Source organism: Heloderma suspectum, chromosome 10 (assembly GCF_057233095.1).
Source record: "Heloderma suspectum isolate Gila_16-S chromosome 10, 16-S_ref, whole genome shotgun sequence".
NCBI lineage: Eukaryota > Metazoa > Chordata > Lepidosauria > Squamata > Helodermatidae > Heloderma > Heloderma suspectum.
The window spans coordinates 22,904,808-22,924,677 of record NC_139467.1 but is presented as its reverse complement, the minus strand read 5'-3'; the positions used below and the strand labels follow the sequence as shown (position 1 = coordinate 22,924,677).

At 43.4% G+C, this 19,870-nt stretch overlaps 1 protein-coding gene across 6 annotated transcripts in view; it reads left to right on the top strand.

The window, feature by feature from the left end:
• The window catches only part of SCMH1 (Scm polycomb group protein homolog 1), a 79,259-nt gene that overhangs the window by 37,496 nt on the left and 21,893 nt on the right, over nt 1-19,870 (top strand). For all 6 annotated transcript variants that reach the window (XR_014785134.1, XR_014785135.1, XM_084815558.1 and 3 more), the window contains 4 exons: nt 12,132-12,364; nt 14,504-14,630; nt 16,473-16,673; nt 18,439-18,621. Coding sequence is in view for 4 of the 6 variants with exons in the window: in XM_084815558.1 (XP_084671684.1) it covers nt 12,132-12,364; nt 14,504-14,630; nt 16,473-16,673; nt 18,439-18,621 (744 nt within the window). In the remaining 2 variants the exon portion in view is untranslated. The remainder of the gene's footprint in view (nt 1-12,131; nt 12,365-14,503; nt 14,631-16,472; nt 16,674-18,438; nt 18,622-19,870) is intronic.

Genomic DNA, 19,870 nt, shown 5'->3' with positions numbered 1-19,870 from the left:
TGCTGGCTAAGGCTGTGTCCTTACAGCAGCTTCCCATAATGCTGGTTGTGCATCACAATGCTAACCAGAGTGCTGGCCGCAGGTGTTCATAAATTTTAGTTTGACTCACCTAGCCATTACTTGTGGTTGCTACCAACCCTTCCCCTTTCTGAGTTCTCTGGCACATGCAGAGAACATGGGTGAGGAACACAGGTGAAAGTATTTCATATCGCATTGAGCCTTGGAGCAGGCAGAAGCAGTGCAAATCTCACCCTCCCATCCTCCTCTAATTACTTTGGCATACATGCTGAGTTTTGGAGCATACACCCAGGAGCTTCCCCTGGGTTCTCTGCAATTGCTGAGAACTCAAGTGGAAAGGACTTTGGGTGTTCTAAGCAGAGTAGAGTGCAATGGCAGAGGGCCTGAAGCATTCTTTCCTGATAATCTGGTGACTGGAACCCTGGCTAGAAGCATTTCCTCAAAAGGAAGTAGAGGATTGCACAGGACAATGCACCACCAACCCTTTACAATTTGTTGTTGTACTATGCTGTCTTTACAAACTCTGGTAATACTGTTTACTGTTCAGAGCAGAGAGGACCAACGCAGGGATGGCTTGTGCTTGTTACCTTTACTAAACTAGAAATTCAGGAGCTTCTTTCAACAGGAGCTTCTGTTATCTTCCAAGTAGGACTGCCCCTCAGGAAAAAAGTACTGATCACCTTACATCAGTGAGCTCTATTTAAATTGTGAAAATCTATCTGGTATAAATTGAAAGCCATGGTCAGTGTTGTGAGTGCGTGCTACATTATTTTCTGTTCCATTGTGCTTTGTGTTCTCATTTTCTGAGTAACAGCTCTACACCCCCATCCACCTGCCATGTTAGTTTCTGGACCAATGGACCCCTGTATGGCAGAGAACAATACATTTCATTTTAGGGAATTTCATTCCAATCTGTATATAACTCTTAAAAGTTTTAGTTATTGTTGCTGGAACTCTTCAACTCATATTCCAGCAGCCACAGCTTTGAAAACAGCTAGAAAGCAAAGTGTGCTCATGTGTTCTGGAGACATGGACTTATTTGAATTATTTGGATTCTTAGCCCCATCCCAAGAGCATGGTTGGCCACAAAACCTCTGGAGCATTTTTGCTTCTGTAGCACTAGAGGGAGCAGAGTATCCATTTATACATTTTCAGCTCACAGAAGCAACCAGCTTCAGATGTGTAATGTTGACAAATAAACTCTACTCCATATAGGAGAAAGCACTGATGTCCAGGGCCAGTGTCTAAGTTTCAGTGATCCTACCTTTGTGTCTTTTATGGTAACTGTTAGAATCTCCATCGATTTCAGAAGGCCAATGGGAAATGTCAGAAAATTCTAACGTCTATTACTAAATGAAGAATGACCAAAGCATTTGGCTAAGGCCATATAGTTTCATCCTCTCCTCTGTTGATACATATCAGCATTTAACAAGACACTTGATAAATATCCCAAACAGGGCTGATGATATCCTTGTACATGTCAGGAAAGACTATCTCAAGAACCATAATCTGCCTTCAAAAAATAATAAGAGATTCTTCCTCCTACTCGTGTGGTCTGCTGCTAGTTTTGTTGGATGGCTATTTTCAAAAAGAAAGAGTGGCAGGCCAGTGTCTCAATTCTCATCCTTTACAGCAGAGGTTCACAACCTGCGGGTCAGCCTCTGTGCAACCTGGGGGAGTCCCACCCACTTTTCTCTGCAGCCCAGCTGATCAGCTGATTTGTAGTGCTAGACCACTGCCCTGGCACTGCACTGGTACAGTGGTCCCAATCAGGGTCAAGGGGGGAGAGGAGGCTTTAGCCTCTCCCTCCCTCAGTGACCCCGAAGCAGCCTTTTGAGCAGGATTGCTGGGATGGGAGTGAGGTGTGTGTCTATGCGTGTGCATGTGTCCATGTGTGATCCCTGACCCACCACTTGGCATCAGCTGCCCTCCTTAGCTTGGCTGCTGCCCTGATAACTAACAACATCACATATAGCTGTTGGGACCAAAATGGTTGTACACCCCTGTTTTAAAGGGATCTGTTGACAAATCACCTTGGCACAGCTGCTGGTCCTTCTACATCCCTCTTTCATTTTTAGGTTGGCAATTCTGGCATCAGGTGGTTCACCTCATGGGTCAGGTTTGACCATTGGCTGCCAGTTTCTGACCCCTCCCCCCAACTCCATGGTTCCAGTTTGTAATACTTCTAACAAATGGGTTCTGTCTCTGTAGACAGATTACTTACTACTCTTAAGTACTTAGATTTCTTTTCTTAACTACATTCTTATCTCTACTGATATGCAGCCATCTTCCAGTACGTTTTGTGGTTGCACATTTTGTAAGTTTTCCAGCACATGAAGATGTCATTGGACAGTAGTGGTAAAGAGAGGAAGCATAATTCAACACCTGATCATCTGAGTTGCCTTACCTAGCACAGTGACCTCTGCCTCTGTTGAGCCTTAGACAGGAGTTGGAGGGGAACAGTGATATAGAAATGAGGATGGAATTACATAAGTAACTACAGTTGCCAGGTTTCCTGACACTTTCCCATTACCCTCCTAAAATGTTAAAAAATCAACATTCACTGAGTTTCTGACCATTTATCATAGCATGTACAGCACTGGATCACATCCGCAATCTTTTCTCCTTGGGTTCAACATGACAGTAACCTCTCTTAGAGCTGATCCACACTAATGGAGCTGGTGCCTTGTGTACAGCAGCTGGGTGGCAGAATCGCAAGAGTTAACTGTCTTTGGACAGACTGTGAGCCAGAGGCAGTCTGCTGCTTTATCAAGAGATCTGGAATGTAGAGGAGTGGAGTTTCTGCCTTGGCACTGTCCCAGCTGGCAGAGATGCACTGAGTTCCTGCCAAGCAGAGAAGACCTAAGAAAGGATGCACCCCCTTCGATACTGTGCCAAGGGCGATGAACGTTACAGTGGGTACAGAAGAGATCATAATTGCAGGCGCTTGCCCCAGTTTCCTTTGTTCTTGTTAATGCAGTCAGCCCATTCAGGAAGACTTTACTCTGCTCAGCAGGCAAGCAAAAGTTAATCGTTTTTAAGTTACCATGGAGATGTGTTAAGTGGCACCATACATTCTTCTCGTACTTGTCAGCCATTTTTCCAAACAATTGTGAACAGATTAAGGGTCCAGCAAGCTTTACTGCATTTGTCTGGAAGAAAGAGCAGCTTCAGGTAGAAATTCAGAGAAGTGGAATCTCTGTCAGAAGGCCTGTAAGTGTCTGCACCTCCTCCACCGAGGTAGTGTGCCTTCAGTTGGACTACTAGGAGATGAAGCCAAAGTGACTTTGTAGAAGCACTTCTAAGGATGTAAAGGTAACAGTTTTTGATGTGTCTTTTTGGTTGTTTTCTAATGATCTCTGGTTTCTTCCTCATTTTGAGATGAAGTAGAATCTGGGGACATGGCTGCCTTAGGTGGAAGCAGAAGATGTAATGCAGGAAGCTTAAAGTTGCTGTTGTTATTTAGTCCTTGTAGTAAAGAGAAGGTTGTTAACTTGTAAGGTTTTAGAAATTTGCTTGCAGTTGAATATGAGTGGGAATTCTGCGAACAGGCAGCGATCCAAACCTTGTGGGCAAGCTGTGTTGAGGCAGACTGTTTTATACACTCCCTACTGACTGCTTCTGGGAGTTAAGTTAAGTCCTTGAACAATGTTAGAATGACACAGGTGGTGTGTGTGTTTAAAAGATTTCTATACTGCCCTTCTGCAAAGTTCCCAGGGTGGGTTACAAAACAACAAAAAATACAAAAATTTAAATTTAAATAAATTTAAAATATTTAATATTTAATATTTTAAAATTTTATTTTAAAATTAAAATAAATAAAACAGTTTAATTTGTTAAAATAATGTTTAAATGCATGTTAAATAATGTATTCAAATGCATGTTAAATAAATAAATGTAACATGTTAAAGTAATGAAATCAAAAGCCTGGGAAAAGAGAAATGTCTTTGCCTGGTACTGAAAGGGTAAAAGTATCGATGCTAGGTGATATTCCATAGGAAGGGAATTCCACAGAAGAGGTGCCATCACTGAGAAGGCACTCTCTGCTCACCACCCACCTTATTTCAGCTAATGGGAGCACCTGGTGCAGAATGTGGGAAGATTATCTCAATACAAGAGCATTTTGGTATAAGAGCAGGTGTTCCTTTAGGTACCTGGGTCCTAAGCTGTATAGAGCTTTAAGGGTAAGGACCTGTACTTTGAATCATGCTTGAATATGGATCCGAAGCCAGTGAAATTCCAACTAGTCCTGGTCAACTGCTCGGTGGCCGAAATGGGAAACTTAACTACAGCTTCCAAACATTCTTCAAAGGCAGCCCAGCATATAACACATTATAGTTGTCCATCTTAGATATTTATCAGCACATCTCGTTCAAGAGTAGCTGCACTTGATGTACTAGCCTAAACTGATGAAAGACACTCCTTGCCACAGAGGCTGCCTGGGCCTCCAGTGTCAAAGCTGGCTCTAGGAGTACCCACAGAACTTGATCCTTGATGGGGAGTGCAACCCCATCTAGAACAAGTTGAACACCATCTCTCTGAACGTACATATTGCCTAGCCACAGGACCTCCATCTTTTCGGGATCGGGTTTCAGTTTTGGGGGCCTCATTCAGCCCATCACTTATTCTAGGCACCGGTTCAGCATTTCCACTGCCTCACTTGGAGTTGTGCAGCCACCATCCACTTTAGTACCTTGGCCAAGAAGAGGATATTAGCAACTGGATTATAATTGTTACAGTCCTTGGGGTCCAAGATAGATTTATTTAGGAGTCACCTCTTATGCATTCATGTGCTGCATTTGAGAATGGTCTACAGAGAGGTCTATTCCTCTGTGGAAAGCACAAATTTGGGAATGCCTGAAACTTCAATGGTATTGATGGCAGTAAACCAGCCAGACTTTGAGTGTGCAAAGAATGGGATCATAGTACCTGGCACCTATTACCATTATTCCCTAATAAGTTGAAGGGAGGACAAAGTTTTTCACAACATGTCTCTGAGCAGCAGTAAGTTTGGGAGATGCAGGAGTGGAACCCCTTGTAATAAGTGATGAAAAGAATGCAAAATTTAGAGCTGTGACTCCCCCCCGCCCCGCCGGTCATCTTAAAGCAGCAGACAGTCAGAAAAGGGCTGTGATGTTGAAGAGAAATTCCACGAGAATAATGGGAAGGCATGAAGTAAAGCATTCCTATAGGTGGTGGTTGCTTAAAATGCAACTAATGAAACATGATTACTTGTTGGTATTTTTATCCTTAAAGTACCCCTCCCAAACCGTCACAAATGATCCTACCAGAAAAAAACTGTTTATCCATCCTTTTTATATCATGACTGCTCAGTAGGTGAACATGGTTTGACATCGCTGTATGGATTTCAGACACACACATACGCACACACATTGTGATTAATTTCAGATGAACTCTGAAGTAGCAAAATGTTCCGAGCAGTCCTCCTGGAAGTACTTGCTTTAGATATGACACTATTGGACTACTACTTTTTGAATGCAAACAACATATTCATGGATTAGCAGCAAATTACGTGAAAGCACATTTGTGTGCAAAGAAACTGTTAGTTACTTGGTGGAATACAGGGCTGTATTTGGAGATGAACATTCCAATTCCAAAGAAGGGCAACGCCAAAGAGTGTTCAAACTACCGCACAATTGCGCTCATTTCACATGCCAGCAAGGTGATGCTCAAAATCCTACAAGCTAGGCTTCAGCAGTATGCGAACCGAGAACTACCGGAAGTACAAGCTGGGTTTCGAAGAGGTAGAGGAACTAGAGATCAAATCGCCAACATTCGCTGCATCATGGAGAAAGCAAGAGAATTCCAGAAAAACGTCTATTTCTGCTTCATTGACTACGCTAAAGCCTTTGATTGTGTAGATCACAACAAACTGTGGCAAATTCTTAAAGTGATGGGAGTACCAGACCACCTTACCTGTCTCCTGAGAAACCTGTACGAGGGTCAAGAAGCAACAGTAAGAACCAGAGATGGAACAACCGATTGGTTCAAAATTGGGAAAGGAGTACGACAAGGCTGCATATTGTCACCCTGCTTATTTAACTTATATGCAGAGTACATCATGAGAAATGCTGGGTTGGATGAATCAGAGATCGGAATTAAGATTGCCGGGAGAATTATCAACAACCTCCGATATGCAGACGATACCACCCTAATGGCAGAAAGCGAAGAGGATCTCAAGAGCCTCTTGTTGAGGGTGAAAGAGGAGAGTGCAAAAGCTGGTTTGAAACTCAACATTAAAAAAACGAAGATCATGGCATCTGGCCCTATCACTTCCTGGCATATAGAAGGGGAAGAAATGGAAGCAGTGACAGATTTTACTTTCTTGGGCTCCAAGATCACCGCAGACGGTGACTGTAGCCGTGAAATTAAAAGACGCTTGCTCCTTGGGAGGAAAGCTATGGCAAACCTAGACAGCATAGTAAGAAGCAGATACATCACCTTGCCGACAAAGGTCCGTCTAATCAAAGCTATGGTTTTCCCAGTAGTAATGTATGGCTGTGAGAGCTGGACTATAAGGAAGGCTGAGCGCCGAAGAATTGATGCTTTCGAACTGTGGTGCTGGAGAAGACTCTTACGAGTCCCCTGGACTGCAAGGAGGTCAAATCAGTCCATCCTAAAGGAAATCAACCCTGAGTGCTCATTGGAAGGACAGATACTGAAGCTGAAGCTCCAATATTTTGGCCACCTAATGCGAAGAGAAAACTCCCTGGAAAAGACCCTGATGCTGGGAAAGACTGAAGGCAAAAGGAGAAGGGGACGGCAGAGGATGAGATGGCTAGATAGCATCACGGATGCAATGAATATGAACTTGAGCACGCTCCGGGAGAGAGCGCAGGACAGGAAGGCCTGGCGTGCTATGGTCCATGGGGTCACGAAGAGTCGGACACGACTGAACGACTGAACAACAACAACAATTTGGAGATGAAGAACTTAGATTTTTATTAGAGCTTTTTGGCTCAAATGCAGTCGGGTTTGGCATTAGGAACTGCTTAATAGATAGACTATGCAACTCTATTCTCTCCTTAATTGTATGTTTATGATCTAGAGAATTTGCTTTAATCAATTCAATTTGTGAGGAGTTAGGGTAGATGTAAAATACATGTAAAATACATCTTGGAAGAATTCACAACAAGGGCTCCACACTTGGCACATAAGGAACACTAGGAGTAAAGGAAAAGTATTAAGGAAAGAATAGCAACCAGAGTGAGACTTCCTTTTGGAAAGCAGAGGGACAGCAGGAGTTTGGGTCCAAATGGGGGTGGCAAATATTTCTCATTCTGCCCTTACATAGGAATATACTTTTGGGGTGGGGGGTGGAAGCAACTTGAAATTATTATTCTTTGCACAGATTTTTGTACGTTCTCGCATTGGAATAGTCAGTGTTGTAAATTGTATTGGAGCTTCTGCATTGACTGTATAGAACATGGTGTATGAGCAAATGAAATTGTCATTTTCATTTGTATTGGAGCTTCTGCATTGACTGTATAGAACATGGTGTATGAGCAAATGAAATTGTCCCAGTTTTCTCAGATTCTGCCTTAGAGCTGTTTATTATTTTTTTAATGTGCAAATTGCCACAAAAAACAACTTTTCATAGAATCATAGAATAGTAGGGTTGGAAGGGGCCTACAAGGCTGTCGAGTCCAACGCCCTGCTCAATGCAGGAAACCAAGTCAGAGCATCCCTGACAGATGGCTGTCCAGCCTCGTCTTGAATGCCTTCAGTGTGAGAGAGCCCACTACCTCCCTAGGTAATTGGTTCCATTGTCGTATTGCTCTAACAGGAAGTTTTTCCTGATGTTCAGTCAGAATCTGGCTTCCTCTAACTTGAGCCCATTATTCCGTGTCCTGCAGTCTGAGATCCTGGCCTTCCTCTCTGTGACAACCTTTCAAGTCCTTGAAGTGCGCTATCATATCACCCCTCAGTCTTCTCTTCTCAAGGCTAAACATGCCCAGTTCTTTCAGTCTCTCTTCGTAGGGCTTTGTTTCCAGTCCCCTAATCATCTTTGTTGCCCTCCTCTGAACCCTTTCCAGTTTGTCTGCATCCTTCTTAAAATGTGGTGCCCAGAACTGGATACAGTACTCCAGATGAGGCCTAACCAGTGCTGAGTAGAGGGGAACTAGTACTTCCCAGGATTTGGAAGCTATACTTCTATTAATGCAGCCCAAAATAGCATTTGCCTTTTTTGCAGACACATCACATTGTTGGCTCATATTCATCTTGTGATCAACTTTTAAATAACTGCCAGTAGGATCTGAACTTTAGCCTGGCCCTGGAGCAGGTACAGAGCATTATTGTTGCCTTGGAAGTAGCCTTTGATCATCTCATTGCTTATCTAAATTACAGTTTATTGCAGCTCCAGTTGCACAATATTGGCTTGCACTGTATATATATTTTACTCATTGGAAACAAACTCAACATTAAGTAGCAATTACTTATCCCATCCTAGAAGCCTAATTACCTTTCCCTTTAAAATCTCACAGAGTAATATGAGAAATATGCAAAAACAATAGTCTAATGGCATCCTAAAGTCTTACAAATATATTGTGGCAGAAACTTTTGCGGGTCCAAGCCCATTTCATCAGATGGGTTCTGGCCCATGAACACTTTGTTAGTGCATGTCCACATGTAACACCCAAAACCCATGTACACATGTAAATATATATCTTGACTTAGAGACGAAGTGTTCCATGGGGATGCTGGACTTTACACTTAAACCACAGGGGGATTAGCTACTGAACACAAACTAAGACTTGAATCAAAGAATATAAGCTTTATTACAAAATATGGCAAGATTACCAAATATAAGACTGATACAGAATGGAGAAGTTGGTTAGATTAACCCAATTAAGCTTGAACCGGCATCTATCACACTAAATATAGAGAGAGAACCAGAAAGCAGATAGAGAGCAGCAAAGGTGGGAGGTTATGGTTGCCAAAGAAGGGAACAGTGAAGGTGGTAGGGATTTGGCTGGCAGTGTTGGAGGCCTAAATGCAGTTGGGCAAACTTGGAATATAGGACGGATCTACAAGGCAACGGAATGTGAACTGCTTTCATGCCTAATGTGGATTTTCATGAAATCGGACTTGGTCCATCAGGGACACACACAGCCAGAAAAGCAGAGTATATAGTACCTTAAAATGCACTTTCACAGGTCACACCACACGTCAGTCCTCCTTAGTTTGGGGTCTTGTGAGCGGAGTCCCACCACTTGCACTGAACGTCATCAAACATGTACATGCTGCTGAGCAAATGAGAGGCTTGGTCCCTGCCCCATCCATGCTCCCCTGCTCAGGGAAGTTTGGAAGATTTGAATTAAGCCCCCGTAGTTTAACCCCGCACCTCTCCCCTCTCATCCACCATTTGGATATTGTGAAAAATTAAAGAGCAAAACTGCACTTTTATGAATGGAGAAAACAGGCTGCATTCTATGAATGGGTCAAGCCACTATTCTGACACATCGGAATTGCGAGACTGCACCTTTAAGAAGGAAGAACATAGGCTGCATTTTATGAATGAGTCAAGCCTCTAGTGGGGAGGGCAGGCGATGGCAGAAGCAACTCCTTATGGCCTTTGCCACCCCTTTGTCTCGCTTTCTCACCTCTGCTCCTTACATCTGAGTAGACCTAGCGGGCTATTCCCCCAATCCCTTTCTCGCAGCCAGGCACAGAAACACCCCTAGGCACGCGCAACATGCACTATTTAATTCAGGTGAATGGGACACACTGCAGCTGAAACATGCAGGAGCCGCATTTAAGGTAAAATACATGCTAAAACGACTTTTAGAATATGCACATTTTAGAGGGGGAAATGGTGGGGTGGCTGCGAGGTGGCCACAATGTCATGTGTCCTGAACGACCCTAAAGTGCTTCCCCCCTGTAGTAAATCACATGTGTAGATTGGCTCATAATCGATGTGAGGGATGAGATGAGTTGGCCCTTTACCATTGATTCTTAGGAATGTTCTAGGTTGAAAGAGGTGCTGTGTGTAAACATTGGGTGGAGGTTCCCATCCATCATCATCATCATCATCATTTACATTTCTATACAGCCCAATAGCCGGAGCTGTCTGGGCGGTTTACAAAGATTAAAAACATTAAAAATACAATATACAGTGATTAAAAACCATTTACATAAAAACACATGAACAGACAATATACACAAACTAAACATATATCTAAAACAACTTCAAACAAACAATCTCAAAAACAAACAACCATAACCTTAATGGTAAACAACTACTACTGTGTACCAGTAGTAAAGTAATAGCATTTCATGAATGGAATGTTTTTCCTACCAGGACTCCAAATTGGATATACCATAGATAGGCTGGATAGAGATGTGACTTGGTAATCAAAGAGACATTTGCAGGTTCTGGAGTTCCCATGTTTCACATACCTCACTGGTTACAGTGCAATCCTATACACATGTACTGGAAAGTAAGTCCTGTGGAGCTCAATGGGATTTACTCACAGTGAGGTGTATATAGGATTGCAGCCTTAGAGGTCAGCAAGTATAAATAACAGCTTTCCGTGCCCTGGCAGATCCTAAACACTTGCTTAGCCAGCCTTCTGGAACAAAATGGAGATCCTGGAGTCAAGGTGTATAAGGCATATCACATACCTTAAGTAATAGTGCAATCGAGCTCCTTGGTAACAGTTTTTGCCACAATAGATTTGCTATTTTTTAAGCTGCCTCCAAATTGTTATGTTTGCTGCAAGAGACCAACACAGGCTGCAATCTTGTACCATGCACCTGGGAGTAAGCCCCAGTGAGTTCAATGGCGCTTACTACTGAGTAGACATATATAGGATGGCCCTGACTGCTATCCATATGAAATTTGTAAATGGTTGTGCATTCCTACCCTTGCAGCCTCACAGGTAAACAACCCACGTTGCCCTTTTGCATAGCTGAAGGAAAGAAAACCATGGACAAGAGGGAAAACAAGCACACATGGCTATAGAATTATGGGGGGGTTGTGTGTGCCGAGTAGTAAAGGGGGAAGGCACAAGGGCAAGCAGCTTTGATGGCAGAATATACACACATTTTAAAAAAAATCATTTTGGTGGTTGGGGGTTGTTCCTTTTAGTGTAAACTGTTTTGAGCCCTGTGGAAAAGCACTATAAAATGTTTTAATAAATAATATGTTAACTTTCAACTAGACATGTATCTTTAACTTGAATTGCAAACTCAGGTTCTCCTGATACCTATATGGATAGTGCAGCCATCTGCAGGCTACTTCAGCTAACAATTTATAGCACTAAAAAGGGGCTATGAGGCTATTCCCATCACCTAGAGTACAATTCTATGCATGTCCCCTCAGATGGACGTCCCAATAGAACTTACTGCCATGTATATGTATATAGGATTGCAACCTTAATTGGTTGCTTAGAAGGGTAAGAGAAATATTCCTTGTTCCTGAGATTTAACCAAACTTAAATCTTGAAAAAAATTGATTCAGAGGGCAAAGACTTGTTCTCTCCTGCCCCAGAGGGCAGCACTAGATCCAATGGGTGTAAGTTACAGAGGGTAGATTTGGATTGAATGTTAGGAGAAACTTCTTGATGGTTAGAGCAGTTTAACAATGGAACTAATTTCATAGAAAGGTGGTGGGCCCTCCCTCTCTGGAGGTCTTCAAGCAGAGGCTGAACAGCCATCTGTTGGGGATCCTCTAGCTCTGGATGTCACGGATGGAGCAGGAGTGTAGGCTAGATGACCTACAAGACCCCCCTCTAGCTCTGTGCTTTATCTCCTTCCATACTTAACAATCAGTTCACATTACAGAATGTGAATTGTGTTTCCATTTTGAATTTGTCCAGTGAAATATTCCTACATTTAGGAATATTTCTATTTGCTCACCAAGTAGGGCAGTCTATGGAAACAGAAAGTCATGGCTAAAGATTGTCATTGGAAAATAAGAGCTTTGGATGTGTGTTTGTGACAGTTGCTTGTTGAACATATGGTGAAAGTATGGCACTCACTCAAGATGGCCCACTTGCAGTGGTTGAATATACAGATGTCCCAGAGGTGCTTTTGCATGAGGCTATGGTAGTGCCTGATTGACTTCTCTCCTTCCTCTTTTATGGTAGTGGTGATTCCAAAGAGCCCATTCCCTGCCCCTGATGTGATCTCTGAAAAGAGCAGCATGCTCAGTGGCACAAAGACTATTCTGGAACATCAGCCTGGACAAAGGGGGCGCAAACCTGGTCGTAAGCGAGGCCGGACACCCAAGGCTCTGACCAACCACCCCATCCCCACCCCCTCCAAGGCAGTAGAGCCTTTGAAATTCCCCAAGAAGAGGGGACCAAAGCCTGGCAGTAAGGTAGGTGTTAGTTATGTATGGCTGATGTGAAGGGGCAGAATTCCTCCATTTTTGGCATTTAGTTTGGTTGTAGGATATTATGGGGTTAAATCGTGTGTGTGTGTGTGTGCATGCGCACTGATCAGTTTCAGCCAAAAGGTTAATAGTTTAGACATCAAAAGTTTCTAAACTTCAGGAAGCAGGAGGTTATAAAGTTCAACAGAAGTTGGAGGAAGACGGGGGGAAGTTTTAACTCAGGAAACAGAAACTTGCTCTTCAGAAATGAGCATGAAACTACCATCCTGATTGTCTGGAGTTGGAGAGAAAGTTAGGTAAAGGTGAGAAGCAGAAGGGCAGCGAGAAGAGAAAGAGAAGGAAGAAAAGAAGGCCAGACACCTAGAGGGAAGAAATCTTCATTTCTCTGGCTGCCTCTACCAAACTCAAAAACTAGGCCCCAGGTATCTATTTTATATAGTGTGGGAATTGGGTATTAGACATGGTGTGGATAACCACCACCACCCAAAAAAAGAAACCAAAAAGTTACAAATAACAAAGTTTAGGTTTTACTGAAGGAAAGTATCAATAGAAAAAAGTTTTAAAATCTGAATGGATACACACACACATCAAACACACACAAAAATATATACGAGGAATCAAGTAATAAAACAAGCAAACACACCCAGCTCACCTAAGTAGACTGTGTCCTTGTTTTATCCAGGACCCTTATCCACACAGTATCTTACTGTCATTGGCCCAGCTCTCTCAGTCAGTTCTTGAGTTCCAGTAGCTCTGATTCCTTTCACCTGGTGGCAGAGGAAAAGGCCACGGGAAGGGAAAGGCAAAAAGAATTGTGAGCACACTATCTTGCCTATTTCGCTTCCACTCATGGAACAGAGCGTTGCCGGTCCATGGCAGCTGGACTGTGGAGTATGTCCCTCTACAATCATGAGCATTGTTGACTTAGGTACATTCTGAAATGAAAGCTGTCCTGGCATAGAGCTAATGCTAAAACCAGGCATCAGTAATATAGGGCTGAGATGATGATGCAACGATGAAATTATCCCCAAAATGTTAACTAGATTGTGGTATGAGATTATGATTGAAAACTATTCAAGCAAAAAGATCCCTGTAAACAGGGGAGGGACCATAGTTCTGTGGTAGAGCATATGCTTTGTTGAAGAAGGCCCTGTGCTTAATCCCTGGGATATCCACTAAAGGATCAGGTAGCAAGAAAGACTTCTGCCTGAGATCCTGGAGAGCTACTGCTGGTCACAGTAACCTAGGGGTGGGTAAATGCAAGCCCACAGGCCAAATCCAGCCCTCATGGGGTCTTAATTTGGCCCTGTGCAGTTCTCCAGTTGTCCATGCCCTTTTCCCCAACCACTGATCATATGGTGGTCTTCTGGCTTCTGTGTAGTTTTTTCCCCATCCTTAAAGGTTGAAATCCCTCTCGTAAGGCTTAGCTATTGGAAGTAAGAGCTTTCAGCAAAAATATGCTGGTATTTTTGGTATTCTGCCTCTGCCCCTTTTATCTTTGGCCCCGCCCACCACTGGGATGCAACCCCTGATAAATTCTCTGAAATTGAATTTGGCCGTTGGGCTGAAAGAGGTTCCCCACCCCTGAAGTAGATGATACCAGGTTAGTTGGACAAATTGTCTAACCTGGTATAAGGAAGTTTCCTGTGTTCCTAAATGCAGTCTCAAGGTGACTGGAAGTGGTACTGAGGTCTGAAAGAACCTAATATAGTTTCACTTCCAAAGCATGTCTTGTTCTGGCCAGTACTTGGATGGGTGACTGCCTTTGAACCCTTTGTATTGTGTTCCTGAGATCCTTAGAAGAATGGCAGGATGCAGATGTAATAGACAGCCTAGAAATGTTGTAAATGTTTTTAAAAATTAAAAATGGTCAGTCTTTCCAAAATTTATGTCCAATTACCCCGTAAATGACCTCTTCAAGGCCCCCCTAATGGTTGCTATTGGTTCAAGTTATTTTTTATCTCTTGCTTGCTTTTGTAAATGTTTATCACAACTGCACCATTTCTTCCTGACTTTCTTGAGCGGAAGTCCTCAGTGTCATATTACCCATTTACAACAACTTCTTTCTTTTGACCATTAAGAGTTTTTTCTTCCATTAAGGCTTATTAATATCCCTTTTTCCAGAGAAAGCCGCGAACGTTATTAAATCCAGCACCCACCTCCCCTACAACCAGCACTCCTGAACCTGACACTAGTACAGTACCACAAGATGCAGCTACTATCCCTAGTTCAGCTATGCAGGCCCCTACAGGTAAGGAAATTAGTCCTTCCTCCTATCCAGGTATACTAGGCAATGGCAGTCTTAGTGAAAAATAAGTCCTACGCATGCTGTTCCCCCACCCCCCTGGCATACAAGTATAGTGCACATAGTGGGGCTGCTTTTTGGATATATGGCAATATATATTACAAGAAATTACCCTTCCACTTCTGCCTTAAGAGTACTAAAAGAACCTTATGAAGAACAGACTTCCACTGAATGTGCACATCCACTCAGTTTCATTTTACAGTCACACTTGAAAAATTATTATTCTGTGATGAGAGTGCTCTGGAAAACTGTTCCTAACACCATTCAGTAGCTCAGACCATACTCTGAACCACTTCTGATCAAAATACATCCTGGTACAGATTAGTCTGCCTGTTAAACAACAGTTTTCCAGGGGGACAGGCTTTCGGGTGAGCCACCAACAGCTAGATGCTGTTGTACGCATAACTCTCCATCCCTGCCACTATGTTTTAGATCCTGGCTGACCATTTTGTCTTGGGTCTGGTGACTGGAGAGAAAGTAAGTTGCTGTTGGAGTGTGCAGTCTTAGGGCTGCACACTCCAACTTTCTCTTCTTGCCCAGAAAGTTTCATTAGTTTAAGTACAGTAAACGTATGCTAAGTTTGGGAAAATATAGCCTTGCTATGAACAATTTGTGGATATAGTTTCCTACTTGAACCTGTAGGAATGACCAGCATAATTGAGCTTTGTTGGCTTGCATAGGTTTTACCAGAACTTTTGGCGCTGTTCACATGTAGCGACAATCCATTGGTTTAAAAACTGATGGGTTAATTGTAGCATGCCATGGGTTAACCTCTGGGTTGTTTAATCCGGATTTGCACATCATGCTCCACAGTGTACGAAGGAGCCGATCCATAAAAGTAGAAGAGGTAAGCACACTGCAGGCAGCATGCCCACTTGTACTCGCGTATGCATGACAACATGTGAACCAGGTCATTGTCTGGGGCCAAAATCTGAAAAATGGCTGTGCTAGGCATGCCTTGAGCAATCCATTCTGCATGCTATGAGATGTCTGCTCTGTCATAGCCTGCAGAATAGACTGCTCAAAGCATGGCTAAACATGTCATGACCAAGTGTAGCAGGGGGTCTGTCATGAGACCAACAAATTAAAAAGATGCAAGACTTTTACAGATACCAAGAAATATGACTAAGAAATTCTGATAATAATAATAGTAGTAGTAGTAAATAATATCAGTGCAGTGGGTTTTTTGCTCTCTTGGACTGATGCAGGTATCCTATCCTCATGGTGCTCAGGTATGGAACCCTGCCCTTGGCAGCATGCTAAGTCCCCTGATCTTGGCAACAGGCAGAGTCTGAACCAGCTTCCCATATATGGTGGATTAATTCTGCAGCAAGAAATTGCCCACTGCTCTATCCTCAGGTTCAGTTTGACTCTCATCTTTGTAGCTCTTATGGCAGCATTGGCAGAATGGATTATATAAAAGGAGAAAGGGACTCTTCCTCCTCAGCAGATTAAAGCCCAACACTGTTACTTGTTTAGGCTGAAAGTGCTCTGTATGTTTGGGCACAGACTTGGTAATGCAACATCAGGATCAGTCCTCAGTTTGAGCCAAACTAAATAACTGGTCTTCAGATTAAAGAGGTTTGGGAACTGCTGCTCTCTCTAATGCTACAAAGAAGCTGTTCCCAAAATTATGTGGTGGTTTTCAGTAGCATTAATTCTACTAAAGAATTAATTTACTGTCACTAAAGAGACAGAAAGTCTCAGCAACCGCAGACACAGGACAATCATCATTTTCTCAGATTAATTACAGAAGAATTCTGTCTTGTTTCCCTCACTCACTCACAGTTTGTATCTACTTGAATAAGAATGGCAGCACCGGGCCTCACCTGGACAAAAAGAAAGTCCAGCAACTACCTGACCATTTTGGGCCAGCTCGAGCATCTGTAGTCCTGCAGCAGGCAGTCCAGGCTTGCATTGACTGTGCTTACCATCAGAAAACAGTCTTCTCATTCCTAAAGCAAGGCCATGGAGGCGAGGTCATTTCAGGTAAAAGAAGCAGAGCTGTTAGTATACCTGTCCTACTCTATTTTGGGCAGTCTCCTCCAGGGGGTTATTTTTACAAGCCACCACCCAGTCATGGAGTTCTTATGGCTGTCTCAACATATGGGAGAGAAGGCAGACAATTGGTTTATATTGTCTTAACACTACAATAGTTAGAATCTTAATGGGGTACATAGCAAGTGTTCCTAGTACTAAAAGCTACACTGTTCTTTCTGGAGGCCATGGAGATTATTTTTTTGGCCATGCTCTTGTGCAGTCTCTTTGAAGTTGGTGGATCTACTCCAGTATTAAGAGGTTAGGACAAATCCTAATGCCCTTGGTTACTAGAGATTCTCCACATTGACACAGTATAGTTGTACGCTGAATCTGTGACTACTTCAGAAAATTAAAGGATCAGATGGATTATGTGCATTGGCAAGCAATGTATAAATCCATTTGTGCTAGCCTCACTGTGACCTCATATATATTGAATTCAGACCTTTGCTCATCTGTTGATGAAGATGTAGTGTAGTACTTCTAAAAGTATAGGGCTGGTATGAAGAGTTGTCAGTAGAAAGGGCCAGCCACTTCTTGACCCTTCCCACTAGATGGCATGACTAGAAGACAATGCCAGCCCAGTTCTGGTTCCATCCCAGTACGTGCCGTTTAAGAGGCTGCATCTACTGAATTGTGTTTAAGGGGTACTGAGGCAATCTTCAGTTTTGCTTCCATCCAAGTCTTTCACACAGGCATCTCAAAGAATGCTCTGGGCATGTCTGTGTGGCTTTGCTCTGGATCTTTGCTTTTTTATCTCCTGTTGCTTAGATTGAAGATGAGCTCTGATAGGCAAACTGTCCTCCCCAGCCTGCTTTTTAAGTTGCACTCTGTACATCTAGACCGTTAAGGAAGGTCACTCAGGGCCAAAACAAATCTGTGAGCAGATCTCCCAACTTTCGTCCTTTAAAGTGGCAGCAATCGCTCTTGTGGCACCTTAAGGACTAACACATTTATTCTGACGTAAACTTTCTGGCGTAAACATTTGTGGACATTGTCCACTTAATCAGATGCATGAAGTGTTAATCTCAAATTGCCTAATCTATATGCACATGCTGGGATGGGGTGGAGATACAAACTGTTGTCAGAGGGAATTTGAAATGCAAAAAAATACAGATAGTGTTTATTATCTTAACAGTTGCTACTCACAAAATGTTTTGTTGAGGTGATCATCACTGACCGTGGATTTTTGCATTTCAGTTCCTTCTTAACAACACAGTTTACATCTTCCCTCCCCCCAGCATGTGTATATAGATCTGCACATTTGAGGTTAACACTTCATACATCTGATTAAGTAGACAGCAGTGGAGGCTGGTGACTCTGTTTCAGTGAGACCATGAATCCATTCTGGTGTTTGTCAGAACCAGCCAGAGCTCTAAAGGAGCTATCCAAGGTGCTGAACCCAATGGGTCTCTGTAATTCTCAAAAAGCAAGATTTGACAATATGTTTGTGATATTTCAGAAGTTGAATGTTCTCATAGGTTTTCTGTGGTCCCCATCTCTCTTGCTTCCTATGAGCAGAACACTCCAGCTATCATGCATTTTTAACTCTGCAGTTCTTTCAGAATAATGGGTTGAGTGATGTTTAATCGAATGGAAACCAGAAAAAAAGTTATGTTTTTCATTAGCTGAATTTCAAGAAGGGTCCATGTGACCTGGCAATCCCAGCTCATCTCTGATAGCCTTTTATATATTTGGCTTTGTCTTCTTCCATCAGCTGTTTTTGATCACGACCAGCATACTCTGAACTTGCCAGCAGTCAACAGCATCACCTATGTCCTCCGCTTCCTTGAGAAACTCTGCCACAACCTGCGCAGCGACAACCTCTTTGGGAACCAGCCATTCACTCAGCACCATGTGCAGCACTCCCGCGAGTACGACCACGACAGGTACCTACCAGGTAGGAGCTGGGGTTGAAAGTTGTTACAGCAGTCTCTGCAGATTTAGAAGGTTCTGTCAAGCCAAATTCCAGTAGCACAGATATATTTCTCAGGCAAATGTTAACCATTTTTAATGTGTTCTGCCTGCAGGCTTTCTTGTGTGCCATTCCTAAGCTTGACATAAAGCTGTTTTAAGCTTTTTTTATTTCCCCTGACAAAGACCTGGACATGCTTTTAGGGGTTTCCTCTATAAGTACTATGTATTTAGATGCCTCAGATTCTGTGCTCTGAATACATTATGTGAAGCAAATGTAGACATACAGTTGTAGCCTTAGGATAGTGAAAAGGATGCTCTTGGAATGACAGATTAGAGCACTATTTAAAGGGTGGCAAATGAGAGCATGCCTTGGAGTCCTCAGTGTCAACACAGAGAGTTCTAGGGATGTACGAAAGTCACTTACCTGTAATTTGAGTCGCGGTGGGGGGGAGGCGCTCCGTCCCCCCCCCCCGAAATTCTGGCCAGGGGGGAGGCGCTTCATCCCTCCCCCCCGAAATTCTGGCTGGGGGGGAGGCGCTCCGTCCCTCCACCCCCGAATCCTGGCCGGCTGGGCCGCAAATGGCAGCGGCCATAGCCGCTGCCGTTTGCATCCCTGCAGTCAGCCGTGATAGGCTACGTAAATGTTTACGTAGCCTATCACAGCTGAGTAAAAAAAATGCGTGTACACAAATGGCGGCACCCATGGGCGCCGCCATTTGCGTTCCTTATTTTGGCACGTCTAGTCTACGTAAACATTTACGTAGACTACGGCAAAAATAAGGGGAACGCAAATAGCGTAGACGCTACGTTATTTGCGTTCCCCTTATTTTCACTGTAGTCTACGTAAATGTTTACGTAGACTAGACGTGCCAAAATAAGGAATGCAAATGGCGGCGTCCATGGGCGCCGCCTTTTGCGTATGTGCGGTTTTTTGTGTTTTTTTTTACTCAGCCGTGATAGGCAACGTAAACATTTACGTAGCCTATCACAGTGTTTTTTTAAAATCTAGCCGTGATAGGCTACGTAAATCTTTACGTAGCCTATCACGTTTTTTTGTTGTTTTTTTACTGGAAATGGTGGTGGCGGCAGCCGGTCGGAAGACCGGCCGCCGCCGGAGCCACCACCACCAGGAGGATTCGCCCAAGGTAAGTCCCGTCCCGGGCGGGGGGGCAGACCGTTTTGCCACCAATTTCGGGGGGCTGAATGCGCTGGCATTCGGCCTCCCCAAGATT